Below are 12,355 nucleotides of genomic sequence, written 5' to 3' on the forward strand. Positions count from 1 at the left end.
CAGGGGGTGTCCCAGCATCCTGGGGTGCAGCTGGGTGTCTCCAACCCCTGTTCTTGCCCCAGGGGAGATCACATCGTGTGCCTGCAGAGGAGGAAGCGTTAACCCTGGGCAAAACATCAGCTCTGTCCCATCCCATCCCATCCCATCCCATTCCATCCCATCCCCTCCCCGGTTCGGCTCCTCCCTGACGGTCCCTTTCTTCCGCAGGGCTGCGGGGTCTGATGATCGCGGTGATGATGGCCGCGCTCATGTCATCCCTGACCTCCATATTCAACAGCAGCAGCACCCTCTTCACCATGGACATCTGGAGGAAGCTGAGGCCGGGGGCTGGTGAGCGAGAGCTGCTTTTGGTGGGCAGGTAGGGACCGGGCGTTTTGGGGAGACCAGGGGTTTTGGGGAGACTGGTGGGGCCGGTTCAGCCCTCTGTGATCTGCCTTTGGTGCCCGGGAGCCTGCAAAGTGCCTGCACTCAGCCCAGTTTATGAAAGGAAAACAAGCCCTTGGATTATTTTATGTATGAAAGCGCTGGAAAGGCAGACGGGGCTTTCGGGATGTTTGGAGGGGCAGGTTTGGAGAAGCCTCTCCCTCACCACCTCCAGCCCGTTCCCCCGGGAAAAACCACCAGCTGCTCCCAGTCAGGGTCACCAGCAAAGCAGCCGGGGGACTTTCACCGGGCAGCAAAGGGCCGTGATGCCCACACATGCCCTGGCTGCTCCCGGGGGGCCGGCGGGGAGCCCGGGAACCCGCCCGCAGTGCCACGCTCGAGGCGGCCGAGTCAGCGCTGGGGAATGCCCCGGCACGGTGCCGGGGTGCGCGGGGAGTGTCCTCGGCGCGGGGCAGACAATAACAGGGAGGGAATCTGGGTCAGGGCTTTGGCTGGGCTGCAGGCAGCGTTGGCTGGTCTGGCGGCTCCGGGAGCAGCCGTTTCTTGTCATCCTCCGTCTCTGGAGAGTGGGAAAGGGATGGGCATCGATCCCAGGGAACCGCAGTCCCGCATGGTTCCCCCATGGGAGCCGGGTGCTTGTCTTGGGGCCTCCCTCGCCCTCCCTGGCACCGGCTTCGGAGCTGGTGATGAGGGGTGTGATAATGCCGGAGAGCTTTCCCGAGGATGGCTAATGAGTGTTTGGGAAGGGCTTTGCCCGCCTGGGGCGGGAGTCGCCGCTGCAGTGGATGCCGGGCGATTCATGGGCACGTGGGGCGATTTGTGGGAGCAGGGTGCTGCGGACCCCCGGCCATACGGCCCACAGGAACAGAGCGGATGACAAACCTTTTGGAGAGGAAAACCAACCTGTTTCAGCTGCAAGTTTGTGGTTTTCCCACCTGCCAGCACGGGGACAGGCAGCTCGGCGCTGTTTCCAAGTAGTTTTCCGGGGGGTCCCAACCGCCCCCTGGACCTGCCAGGGTAGGGGTGCCCCATCTGGCTTGGCACGGAGAGGGAAGGGGTTTGCTCGTGGGACCGGAGAGAGCTCCCAGTTCCTGGACCTGGCGGTCTGAGCTCGTGCCACGGCCGTGCTGCCGGTGTTTGATGCAGCAGCATGGTGGTGGGAACACCCGATCCTTCCCAAATCCCGCAGCTGTGCCGGGCTCTGCCCTCCATCCCTGCCCGCATCCCCACCGCGGGCTGCATGCGGCAGGGGGGTACGGCCCCCCAGCACCCCAGCTCACCGCCACGCTCAGACACTCCTGCGTTTTTCCCATGACGTTTTAGCATCTTCTGTGGCTTAAAGACATTGGGAGCACAGGGATTTTCTCCCGCCCCTTGGGTCAGGGCGTGCGTTTTACAGTCAGGCTGGTTCCTCTTTCCAAGGCACTGGGCAGGCAGTGGGGGATCTGGCTTGAGATGCTTTCTTTGCTTTTTTTTTCTTTTTTTTTTTTTTCCCACTTCTGCTTTCCGAGACGAGCAGATGGAGATGTAGGTAATTCCGCAAAGCTGTAAACAAGCCAGGCTGAGCTATAAATATGGCAGCTCTTGAGACATGCCCTGCCCACCCTGCCTGCTCAGTGTGCCCAGAAAGCCGGGGTCTCACCAACGCCTCTTGCCTCGGAGGAGGGCGATGTCGTGGGAGCCCCTGGGCTTTGGGCGAGGATGGGGACAGGGTGGTGTCGGGGAGATGAACGGACCCCTCTGTCTTTCATAGCAGAAGTGCCCATTTCCCAGCATTTCCCCATGGTGGAGGCCAACTTGGCAGCCCCCAGGGCTGGGCAGGGGCCTGGGGAGCACTCACCCACCTGGGATGGAGATGTCACTGGTGTAATTAGTATCCTCCGTGGCCACGGGGATGCCGCCGGGCAATGAGCATCCTCCCGCTGACCTGCCCGTGTCCCTCAGCCAGCTCTTCTGCATCGGCACTGGGACCCAACCTCTGACTCGGGGGGTCTCCCACGGCCATGGTGATGCCACGGGTGCGAGAAGGTGCAGGCGGGATGTGAATGTCACCCTGCGCTGCATCGCTGCCGCTCACAGGGTGGTCACAGTAGTGCTGGTGGTCCTCAGCGTGGTCTGGATCCCCATCCTGCAGAGCTCCAGTGGTGGCCAGCTCTACGTCTACATCCAGACTGTCACCAGCTACCTGGCTCCTCCTGTCACCGCTGTCTTCATCCTGGCTGTCTTCTGGCCCCGAGCTAACGAGCAGGTACGTGCTCAGGGCAGCCCTGGGAACAACTTGGGGACATGGGGTGGTGCCAACACCTCCCTGCCCACCCTGCTCCTGAGGTCCCAGTGGGGCTCGGGGAGCACAAGGCAGGAGGGAGGTGATGCTGGAGGGGCTGGGGAGAGGAACTGAGCCTGGTTGGTGTTTTCCCAGCAAGCTGGTGGGTGGTTGGTGCGAAAAGTAGGAGGAGGAGGAGGCAGGTGCTGCCATGCATGGCCACCAAGCGTGGCATGGCCGATGGGGCTGGCAGGGAACATCCCCTGCGAAGGGGGTGCAGGTTTGGGGCAGGGCTCAGCTGACTGGGGTGCGGGTGCTGTCTCAGCATGCAGGGGCTGCTCCACCCTTTCCCCGGGCTGGTTGGAGGGAGCAGCTCCCCAGGGGGTTTGTCCCCACCATGGGGTCACTGTCCCCTCCAGCCACCCCCCTGCAGACCTTTGCTTCACAGGGAGCTTTCTGGGGCCTGATGGTGGGGCTGGTGCTGGGGCTGGCCAGGATGGGGCTGGAGCTGGCCCACTCCGCGCCTCGCTGCGGGGTCCCCGACCGGCGGCCCTGGCTGCTCGCTGACATCCACTACCTGCACTTCGCCGTGCTGCTGTTCATCGCCACGGGCGCTGTCGTGGTGGGGGGCAGCCTGCTGACCCCCCCACCACCTCCAGCCCAGGTAAGCAGGGCAACTGGGACCCCTCACCCTGACCCCCATGGCTGCGACCACCCACCAGACTTCCTCAACTGGAGACGTTGGTGTCACCCAAATGCACCCCGAGCTCAACCGAGGGGGTCCCCATGGGGGGGTCTGGGCTGGGGGTGTTTTCTCACCAAATCTCACCCCGGCTTCTAGCTAAAGGACCTCACCTGGTGGACCCTCTCGCGGGAACCCCCCCAGCCCTGCATGGACAGCACGTCCCAGGGACCCCCTGATGGTGAGTGTGTCCTCGGGGGTGTCTGGCAGGGGAGGCATCTTCAGTGCCCCCCCCTCCCCACGTGTAATGGGCAGCAGGATGGCATGGATGCCCCGTGCCTCAGTTTCCCCAGGGCTGTGCCACCTGCCAGGAGGTGGCCAGTCCCCATGGCCCTCTGCCCCCTACACTCACCGCCCTTCTGTGCCAGGTTCCTGCTCAGCTGCCCTGGGCAGCCAGCAGCCACCAAAGGCTGAGGGACCCCCAGCCGCAGCCCTCAGGGACATCACGGAACCCCCATTCTGGGCCCGCGTCTGCGGCGTCAACGCCCTTGTCCTGATGTGTATCAATATTTTCTGCTATGCCTATTTTGCCTAGTGGCCTGCCAGCCCCGGTGGGGGGGGAAAGGTGCTGGGAGGTGGGGAGAAATGAGATTTGGGTGACAGATTCTGTTTGTCACATTTGGGATACGGGATGTTTAAATCCACCGGTGCAATGAGCTGAGCGTTCCCAGCACCGCGGGCCCTGAGTGCGTCCCAGGGGGCTGCGAGGTGTGGGGGGAATTTGTGGGGGCAGCGAGTCCCTGGGGGGGTCTGGGGTGAGATATAGGATGGCTGAGTGAGGGCTGCAGGGGGAGAGAAACCACAGCGAAGCAGCCGGCGCGCGAACGCGGTGGTGGAAAAGGAGCAGCCACACTCGAGGGTGTCACCCAAACACATTTTACTAGCTCTAAATAAAAAAATAATATAAAAAAAAAAAAGCGCCACAATTTGCAGCTATGAACAGCACCCGCAGGACTGAACCCCACCAGACCAGCCTCCCCCAGCGCCCTGAGCCCAGCACCCCGCCATGGAGGTACGGAGCCCGGCCACGTCCCAGCTGCCTGCAGCCCTCCTCGGAGCCGGGGCTTCGCTTACAGAGTCTGGAGGGGAGCGAAGGTTCGGGGTCCACGTGCTCTTCCTCCCCCGTTGCTGTCGCCCCGCTGGGTCACAGCTTCCGAAAAGTTGTCACGGCCCCAGTTCAATGCTCTGGGCTCCCTCACCGGGGAGCACCACTGGCAGCCCGCAGCGAGACACGATGCCTGGGCTCGGGGTGGTGGGAGTCTCCTGGGTCAGGGCAGCAGGGAGAGCCGTGGCTGAGGTTTTGGGGTGCTGGAGCTGGGAGTCAGGTCCCCTCTACCTCCAGCACAGCCCACGTGGCATCGGGACCTCGTGCATCGGCAGCCTGGAGCGGGGATGGGCACCGTCCATGGGGACGAAGGGACGTGCGGGCACAAAGCAGCTCCGGTGAGTGGGGGGCAGCGGGGGTCAGGGTCCGTCTCGCTCGCCCACAGTGCTGGTGGCGGCTCACTTGTGGATGGGGTGGACATAGTTGCGGGGGAAGAGGCCGACGCGCCCATAGATCTTCCCCTGCCACCAGTTGGGATCGGGGCAGTCCAGGACCTCGATGATGTCCCCGCGGAAGAAGGGCAGCTGGGAGCCGTCATGGGCTGAGAAGTCAAACTGGGCTTGCACGAATTTGGGTCTCCTCACCTGGAGGAAAGTCGAGGGCAGAGGTGGGCGGGGGGAGAGGTGCCCCCATCTGCCAGCCCCTGTGCATGGGGTTGCACTGCCTGAGCCCCCGGCATGACGGGGACCAGCTTTGGGATACCAGAGCGGAGAGGGTGTGGGGGTACCTGGGGTGCCTGCTTCGAGGATGAGAGATGGGAGCTAGGGAAATCCTGCCATGGGAAGAGCCGGAGCGCTGGGGGCAGCCCCGAGCACAGGGCAGAGCCGGGGGTGCAGGGGAGCACTCCAGGGCACAGGGCTCCTTGTTCCTGCTGCCCAGGAGAGCTGAGATGGGTGCCCAGGGGACCCCTGCCCCTCGGTGGCAGGTGGCACCCCTCTCCTTCCTGGGCCTCTCTGGGTGCCAGAGCTGCCCCCAACCCAACTGCCAGGTCCCAGCTTTGCCACCTCCACAACCGTCACCCCAGGGCTCAGCTTTGCTGGAGCTCGCCCAAAGCTGGTTGTGCCCCGTCCTGAGCTGGTCAGGCTCTGCCGCCCGCCTCGGGTATCACCCCTGGCTCAAGGGACGCTGGTGTGGGCCTGTGGCGAGCTGCTGTGCCTTGCCCTGTGCCACCAAGCTGTGCTGGTGGCTTTTCTGCAGCCTGCCTGCTTGCCCGCAGTGCTGCCTGTCTCTGCTCTGTGCCCACGGGATGCTGATGACAGGTAAGAAACAGCAGAGAGGAGTAGGAAAAGTTCGGGCAGGAGGAAACCCCCGTCCCCCTGGAGCTGTAGCCCCGTGACACCTCCTCATGAGCACAGTCCAGGGTGAAGCAAGACCATGGTGGTGCTGCTGACCCACAGGTCTGTTCCCTGTGTCTCAGTTTCCCCATGGACTGTACCGGGGTGGCAGTAGCCCTGGTACCAGGGGAGTGATGGGTGATTCCAAAGGGGATCTGACGTGGGCTCCAAGCCCATCGCTGCTGCTGGCTGTGCACCCCAGCCCTGCACACCCCCCTAGCCCTGTCCTCTCACTGTACCTCCTGGGTCTGGTCCTCGTCCCGGAGGAAGATCTGCTGCTTTTTGGCTATGGTGGTCGTCCTGTAGAAATCCACCAGCTCGTTGAGGGAGTTGAACTTTTCCTCCCAGAGGAAATATTTGCCATTCCTCTCCCTGAGCACCTTGAAGTGCTGGACGTGCTGCCCGTAGCTGCGGCAGGAGGACATATGTTACCCTGGCCCCAGGATGCCAGCAGTACCCAGACCCCCTTCCAGCGTCACGGGCAAAGCCTGGGGGCTGCTGGCTGGGCTGGTCAGGCTGGGCGGGCTGCGACTGCGCCCATGGGACCCACTACATCCATCCTGCCAGGGACGGGCGTGACGGTGGCACTGGGTTCACTCCTGGCCCTACTGGCGAGGCAGCGGGAGAGGGTCCCGCATGGACCCGCAGCTGAGACCCGCCACAGCTCATCCCACAGTGCGTGGCCCCGGCACAGCGGGATGCCCGTGGGCTCGGGGCTGGCAATGTGCCGGCCACGTGTAGGGCAGGTAGCTTTGCCCAGGGGGCAAACGGGGGCCACGGCTGAGGGCAGTGTGATGAGAGCTGCAGGTCTCAGCTTGGCACATGCCGGCGGAGGCTGCACGGGCTGCGCTCGGGCTCCCGAATCGCCTGTGCCCCGGGGACCCCCAACCTGCAGGAGCATGGAGCAGGCCAGCATTCCTCCTGCCAGCCCCACACGCTGGCACCCCCTCGGTGCGTACCTGGGGGTGGCAGGCTGGGGTGCCCGCACTGTGGGGCTGGCATGGGACTGCTGCGGGGACCCACCACTGCCAGGCCCCCAGGCAGGGGCAGGGATCCGGCCACGCTGGTGACGCAGGGCAGAGCGCGGCTGCCTTTCATTATGGGCAAGAACCTCCTTAAACACTTAATTAGACATTAGCAGCGTGAGAAAGTGCCTGGCTGGCCTGGGGCCGGATCCTGCTCCCCTGGCCCCGGCTGGGGAAGGGGCAGAGATGGGGTGAGGGGCCTGGGGCTGCCACCTTCCTATGGCCATGGCTGCCGATGCCAAAATGACGGGCACTGCAGCACTGGGATGCTGCAGCCCTGCATCCCTGGGGATGCTCTGGGCAACGTTCCTCCAGGCCATTTTCCCTGCCCCACATGGTTGAATTTCGGGGAACCCCAGCGAGGGACCCCATGCGAAGCTGTGCCTGGATGCAGCGGGGCTACAGCTCCGCAGCCTCTGGCCCCTTCGAGGTGTCCTGGCCAGGGCAGGGTGCTTGCCCCTTCACCAGCACCACGGCGGTGGCCTGATGCCCTCGGTCCCCAAAGCAGGGGCTGTGGGGGACCCCTGCCCATCCTGCCACACATCCATCTGCATCCCACGGCCACTTACTTGACGGAGATGGAGAACTCCCCCGGGGTGCTCTCGCTGTCGCGGATCAGGAAGGCTCCCAGATGCTTATGCTTGAGGAGTCTCTCCTCTGCCAGGTGCCGGGAGATCCTGCCCGCATACCACCTGCGAGGGACACTGGGCTGAGCCGCGCGGGCACCCCTCGGCACCCGGGGACACCCCAGTGCTGAATCCCCACCCTGCAGGATGGAGGCACCAAGAGCCCTGGTGCCGGTGGGAGCGGTGTTGGGCTCCCCACGGGGCTGGGACCCCCGTGCAGCAGCTTCTCCCTTCCCTTTCCCTTCCCCCCCCCCAATTTATCACGGAGCTTTTGTGGAGCGGGGGGCCGCAGGGTGCTGTGGGTGCAGGCAGGTGCCCATACACCACCTCGACCACGCAGGGTTTGTGCAGCGTTGCCGACAGCCGCGACCGCATCCTGTCACCCGGCTCGCTGCATCACGCGCCTCATCCCCCACTTTGCTGACTGTCCCCCCCCCTCCACCATGGGAACAGCCCTGCTGGGTGCTGAGGGGGGTTTGCAAAGCAGAAAACCAGGATGAAACCCTTCCTGCCCGCATTGCCAGCAGCTGCCGAAACGAGGTGGAGGAGCAGAGTCCCCATCTCCCGTCCCTGCCAAGGCCACGTACGGGTATTTGGGAGCCCCAGGCCACGGAGACCCTCTGCGACCTGTTAAAATTGCCCCGTGAATGATCAGTCATTAGCACAGAGCATCTCCCAGTGCCAGCGCTCCAAGGGCTGCATGGAAAAGGCTGCATCTCGTTCCTCCCAGTTTGTTAATCGAAGCCGGAGAGGCAGCGGGATCTGGCCCACCCAGCCCACGGGGTCCCTCTCCCAGTCACAGCGCCGAGCGGGTTTTGCTACGGCATTCGAATACGATTTACGAGGGGATGATGATCCAGAAACCACAGGTTAAAACAGGATTTTTGGATAATTTGGATTATGCCGGGCTTTAATAACGCTGTAACAGGACCTGTGTTTAACGCAGCCGTAATCCTGTAACGCCTTGTTGTTCCCCAATTATCGGTTATTTAGTGGGCAGCCCAGTGCGAGGGGTGCACTTCTGTGTGTTGAGGGTACGTGGCCATGCTGCTTCCTCCCGTCCCCTCGGGCTCTGCTGGCAACGGCAGACTGGCCCTGCAGGCAGACCCCATCGCTCCGTGACTCAGTTTCCCCATGTGTGGGACTACCCTGGCTTGTGGCAGACCTTTTGGGCATTGAGATGCACTGTTGGAATCGCTGCCTGGGTGGTAGGAAAGGATGTCTTGGCACTGGTGGGTGCTACCAGAGCAGGACTGTGTGTCCCCCTTCCCCACAGGGTGGGATGGTACTTACGGGTGCGGCTTAACCTTGATGTAGTTTTTGGGGACGAAGCCCTCACAGCCGTACAGCTCAGCCTTGTACCAGTTCTGGTCATCTTCCATGTTGAGGATCTAAGGTGGGAGAGGAGCAGGGAGGTGCCAGCCCGGCCACTGTCCGCCTGGGAGAGGGCCTGAGTGGGACCCCCACTGCCACCCCAGACCCCACATCTCCCACCAAAACCTGGGGAAAAGGGGGCTATGAAAAGGTGACATGGTTCAGGGGTGTTTGGGGACACCTCTACGGAGCTGGCTGCTCCCCCCAGCCCTCCTCTGCTCACAGTGGGTGCTGGCAGCCAAGGGGTGCCCACAGCATCTCCCCAAACCCCCATCCAGGGAAGGGAGTAAAAATCTGTCCCCGGAGGAGCTGGGATGGCAGCCGGGTCCCCGTGTCCCCTCAGGGCGGTGGCAGCTGGGTGCTCCGTGGGAGGAAGCGCCCTGGTGCGAGCAGGGACGCTGACACCCGCTTCCGCACGCCACCATTTTCCAGCCTCCCACGCAGGGGCCCGGGGGCCGGCACAGCTGTGCAAACAGGATCCGAAACCCCGGGGCACGGCGGCGGCGCCGCGGGGAAAATACGCCGGGGAGGCAGGGATGGCTATGGCGGGTTTGGGGTCCTGGGTTACAGCTGGGCCATGCCCTCGCCCTCCCCGGGGCTGGCTGCACCCATGGCGGGCTGCTGGGTGCTGGAGGGTCTGGGACCAGCTGTTGGCATCCCGTCATCAGCCCCGCAGAGAAGGGCGAGCGGGCAGGCAGCGTGGCAGGGTGCGGGTACCCTCGCTCCCATTGCAGGGCCACAGTCCCCTGGGGATGTTTCAACCTCCCCTGAAACTTTTTGGGATGCCAGAGTGGCATCCGAGAGCCCGTCCCGATGCCAGTGCCTGGGTGGGGATTCGGGCACATGCTCCCTGCTGCTGGGTACCTGTGGCCCCCAATGCCTCTGTGGGGCAGGGAAAACCTTTTCCAGCCCCGGGGGGCTGCTGTGGGGCACTGCTGGTGGCACTGAAGCCGGGGGCACCACGTGCCTCATCCCGGCTGGGACCTCTCTGGAGATGTGGCTGGTGGTATGGACAAATAGTACCCACGGCTGCTGGGGATGCTGCTTCGCCCCCCGAAAACCCTCAAGGATGGCTCCTTGTACCCCACAGGAAGCCCCAAACAGGCAACAAAGCCACAAGCAATGACAGCGCTGGTGTCACCCCATGCCGTGTGCCCACTCTGTCCCCCAAAGCAGCAGCATCCAACCCCTCCAATGGCTGGTGACCCCCACGGCTGGTGAACCCCCATGGCTGGTGACCCTCCATGCTCCACATACCTTCAAGGTGTCCCCTTTCTGAAAAGGCAGCTCGTCCTTCTCTGTCGCCTGGAAGTTGTACAGAGCCACCGACTCCATGGCGCTGGCTGTCACTGGGCAGCGGTGGCGAGGGGCCCTGGGGACTCGCCGTGCCAGAGGCGCGGAGCTGCCTGGGGCTTGCCGCCCCACGGGGCTGTGGGAGTACGGGGTGAGTGCGCGGCGCGGCGGTGCCAGCGGGCAGGAAGCCGCACTGATGTCACCGCGCTGCCGGCGTGAAACAGTGAGAACCACGCGGGACGCTGCTGGTGGGCACAGCTGTCCAGATGTGCTGGGAAGGCAGGGGAGCTGTACTGGCCCACCAGTGTGCCAGGGGTTCCGTCCACAAAAGGACCCGGGCACATTGGCAGGCGGCACAATTCGGCATCGCCTCTGCAGTGGGTCGTGGGCAGCGGTGTCGGGCGGCTGCAGGGCTGTGGAAGGAAACAGGATGGTGCTGGGCTGGACACACAGGTTGAGGATGTGGGCAAAGCGTGTCTGGAGAGCACGGTGGTGGGTCAGGAGGGCTGATGGGGGGTCTCTGATGTCTTGTAAGGGCTGAGCTGCCAGCATGGCCTTTGGAAGGTGGCTTGGTGGGAATGGTGGTTTCGGAAAAAAAGAAATCACGGAGGGTGGGATGGGCAGAGGCGCAGGGAGGCAGGGTGGAGGCACACACCTGGTTTCTTTGGAAATCAGGCTGCAAACCATGTGCCAGGTCCCAGCTCCGAACGGCGAGGTTTCCGGGTACTGACTTTTTGGATTGTGGCCTTTCGAGCGGTGATTTTTCCCGGCTTTCTTTTGCAGGGCTAAGGGAAAAAAAAATTCCTTCTTAGACTAAAACAACTCTCTGCAGCTCTGGTGGGCGGCAGGCACCGAGTCCGCAGGGCTCACGTGCAGGCCATCGTTCCCGAAGGTCCCCAAAGCCGCGCAGCCTTCCCGTCGGGTGCGTGGGCTGGGGGACCCAGCGCGTGGAAAATTCGCCGGACGCTGGTTTGGCTTTGCGGTGAGGAATTAAAGCAGGGGACAGCTGCAGCTCAATCCCTGCCCATGGACTTGGGCGTTTTCCAGCGAGGAGCAGGACCCCGCTGTCGTCTGCCCTGGGGGAGGGATGAGCCGTGGCGCCTGCAGGACCTCTGCAGGGACACCAGCTCGGCGATTTGCCTCCTCCAAACCTTAACTCCGCTTGCCATGTGCATCCAAAAAGCAAATGCCATCCAACACCCCACCGAGGCCATTTCCAGGGTCTCAGTGTCTATCGGAAGCGGAGAGGGATGCGTAGGGTGGCCCTGGGTGTCCCCACACCCAGTAACACCCCGGTCCCCAACATTTGTCCCCAGTACAGCCCAGGGAACTGCTAATCCCAAGGGAAGCAGAGATGCTGGGAATGCCGGGGAGGGCAGGGGGTGCCGTGGGAAGAGGCTCGGTATGTGCACGCCTGTCACGAGGAGGACGGGACTCAGCGAATCTCCATGGCCCGGCGAGACCCAGAGGACAGGACTGCAGCGGGAAGGCGGCTGTATCGGAGCGAGCTTCCTCTGCCGCTCGGCAACTCGGGAGAGACACGGGGCTGGACACTCCCTGGAGAAACCAGCCCCGGCAGAGCTGCTGCTCCAACCCCACTGCCGGCCAAGGGCCTCATCCTGTCCCTGTGTCCACCAGCACACGCTGGATGATGCTCAGCAGGCGTGCAGGGGTCCTGCTTTAAAGGACATACAATAAGGCAGGGGGGGAGGGGGGGTGAGCTGGGCATGGAGGTGTCCGAGCACTGGGAGGGGGTTGGCGTGGAAGAAATCTGGAGCCCAGGGAGCGGGTTAGCACAGGGTGATGACCCGCCGTGCCCCAATGGATGCTGTGAGCAGCTCTGGGTCCCGGCTCCCTTGGGCTCGCAGCAGGGACCCTTGGGGGGCACTGTGGGGTGTCCGGCCCAGAACCATGCGTGGTGCCAGGAGCGGGGACACAGGACGGGGGTAGGTCACAGGCGGGTTCCCAGGCCTTGGCGCAGTGGCCAGACTCAGGACCGGAGCAGGATTGGGTCCTGCCACCAGATGGCAGCAGGATCCAGGGGCACACTGGGCACACGGGGCACGCTGGGGACGCTGGGGGCACTGGAGACACTGGGGATACTGGGGACAGTGCCACATATCCCTCCACTCACACCCTAACGAAGCAGGTAGCCCCTTTGGCATCTCTGTCCTGCCACCTCTGACATCACATCCCACCCCCTGTCCCC

The 12,355-nt window shown here is 63.7% G+C and overlaps 2 protein-coding genes across 5 annotated transcripts in view; one reads left to right on the forward strand and one right to left on the reverse strand.

The window, feature by feature from the left end:
- Positions 1-3,924, forward strand: part of SLC5A10 (solute carrier family 5 member 10) — a 40,512-nt gene extending 36,588 nt beyond the window's left edge. For 3 of the 4 annotated variants that reach the window (XM_086622469.1, XM_086622471.1, XM_086622470.1), the window contains 5 exons: positions 208-358; positions 2,464-2,632; positions 3,096-3,311; positions 3,489-3,574; positions 3,828-3,924. In XM_086622469.1, coding sequence (XP_086478595.1) covers positions 208-358; positions 2,464-2,632; positions 3,096-3,311; positions 3,489-3,574; positions 3,828-3,924 — 719 coding nt within the window. Of the gene's footprint in view, positions 1-207; positions 359-2,463; positions 2,633-3,095; positions 3,312-3,488; positions 3,575-3,757 lie in introns of all 4 variants that reach the window. The other variant, XM_086622468.1, reaches the window with a different exon arrangement.
- Positions 3,925-4,864: 940 nt separating this feature from the next.
- Positions 4,865-10,188, reverse strand: GRAP (GRB2 related adaptor protein). The gene is made up of 5 exons (XM_086622229.1): positions 10,111-10,188; positions 8,773-8,870; positions 7,423-7,545; positions 6,068-6,236; positions 4,865-5,078 (listed from the first exon to the last, which is right to left on the reverse strand). The coding sequence occupies exons 1-5, from the start codon at positions 10,186-10,188 to the stop codon at positions 4,893-4,895; spliced, it is 654 nt and encodes a 217-aa protein (XP_086478355.1). The 3' UTR covers positions 4,865-4,892.
- Between the last annotated feature and the right edge of the window lie 2,167 nt (positions 10,189-12,355).

The sequence above is a fragment of the Tauraco erythrolophus genome, chromosome 17 (assembly GCF_009769465.1).
Source record: "Tauraco erythrolophus isolate bTauEry1 chromosome 17, bTauEry1.pri, whole genome shotgun sequence".
Classification (NCBI taxonomy): Eukaryota; Metazoa; Chordata; class Aves; order Musophagiformes; family Musophagidae; genus Tauraco; species Tauraco erythrolophus.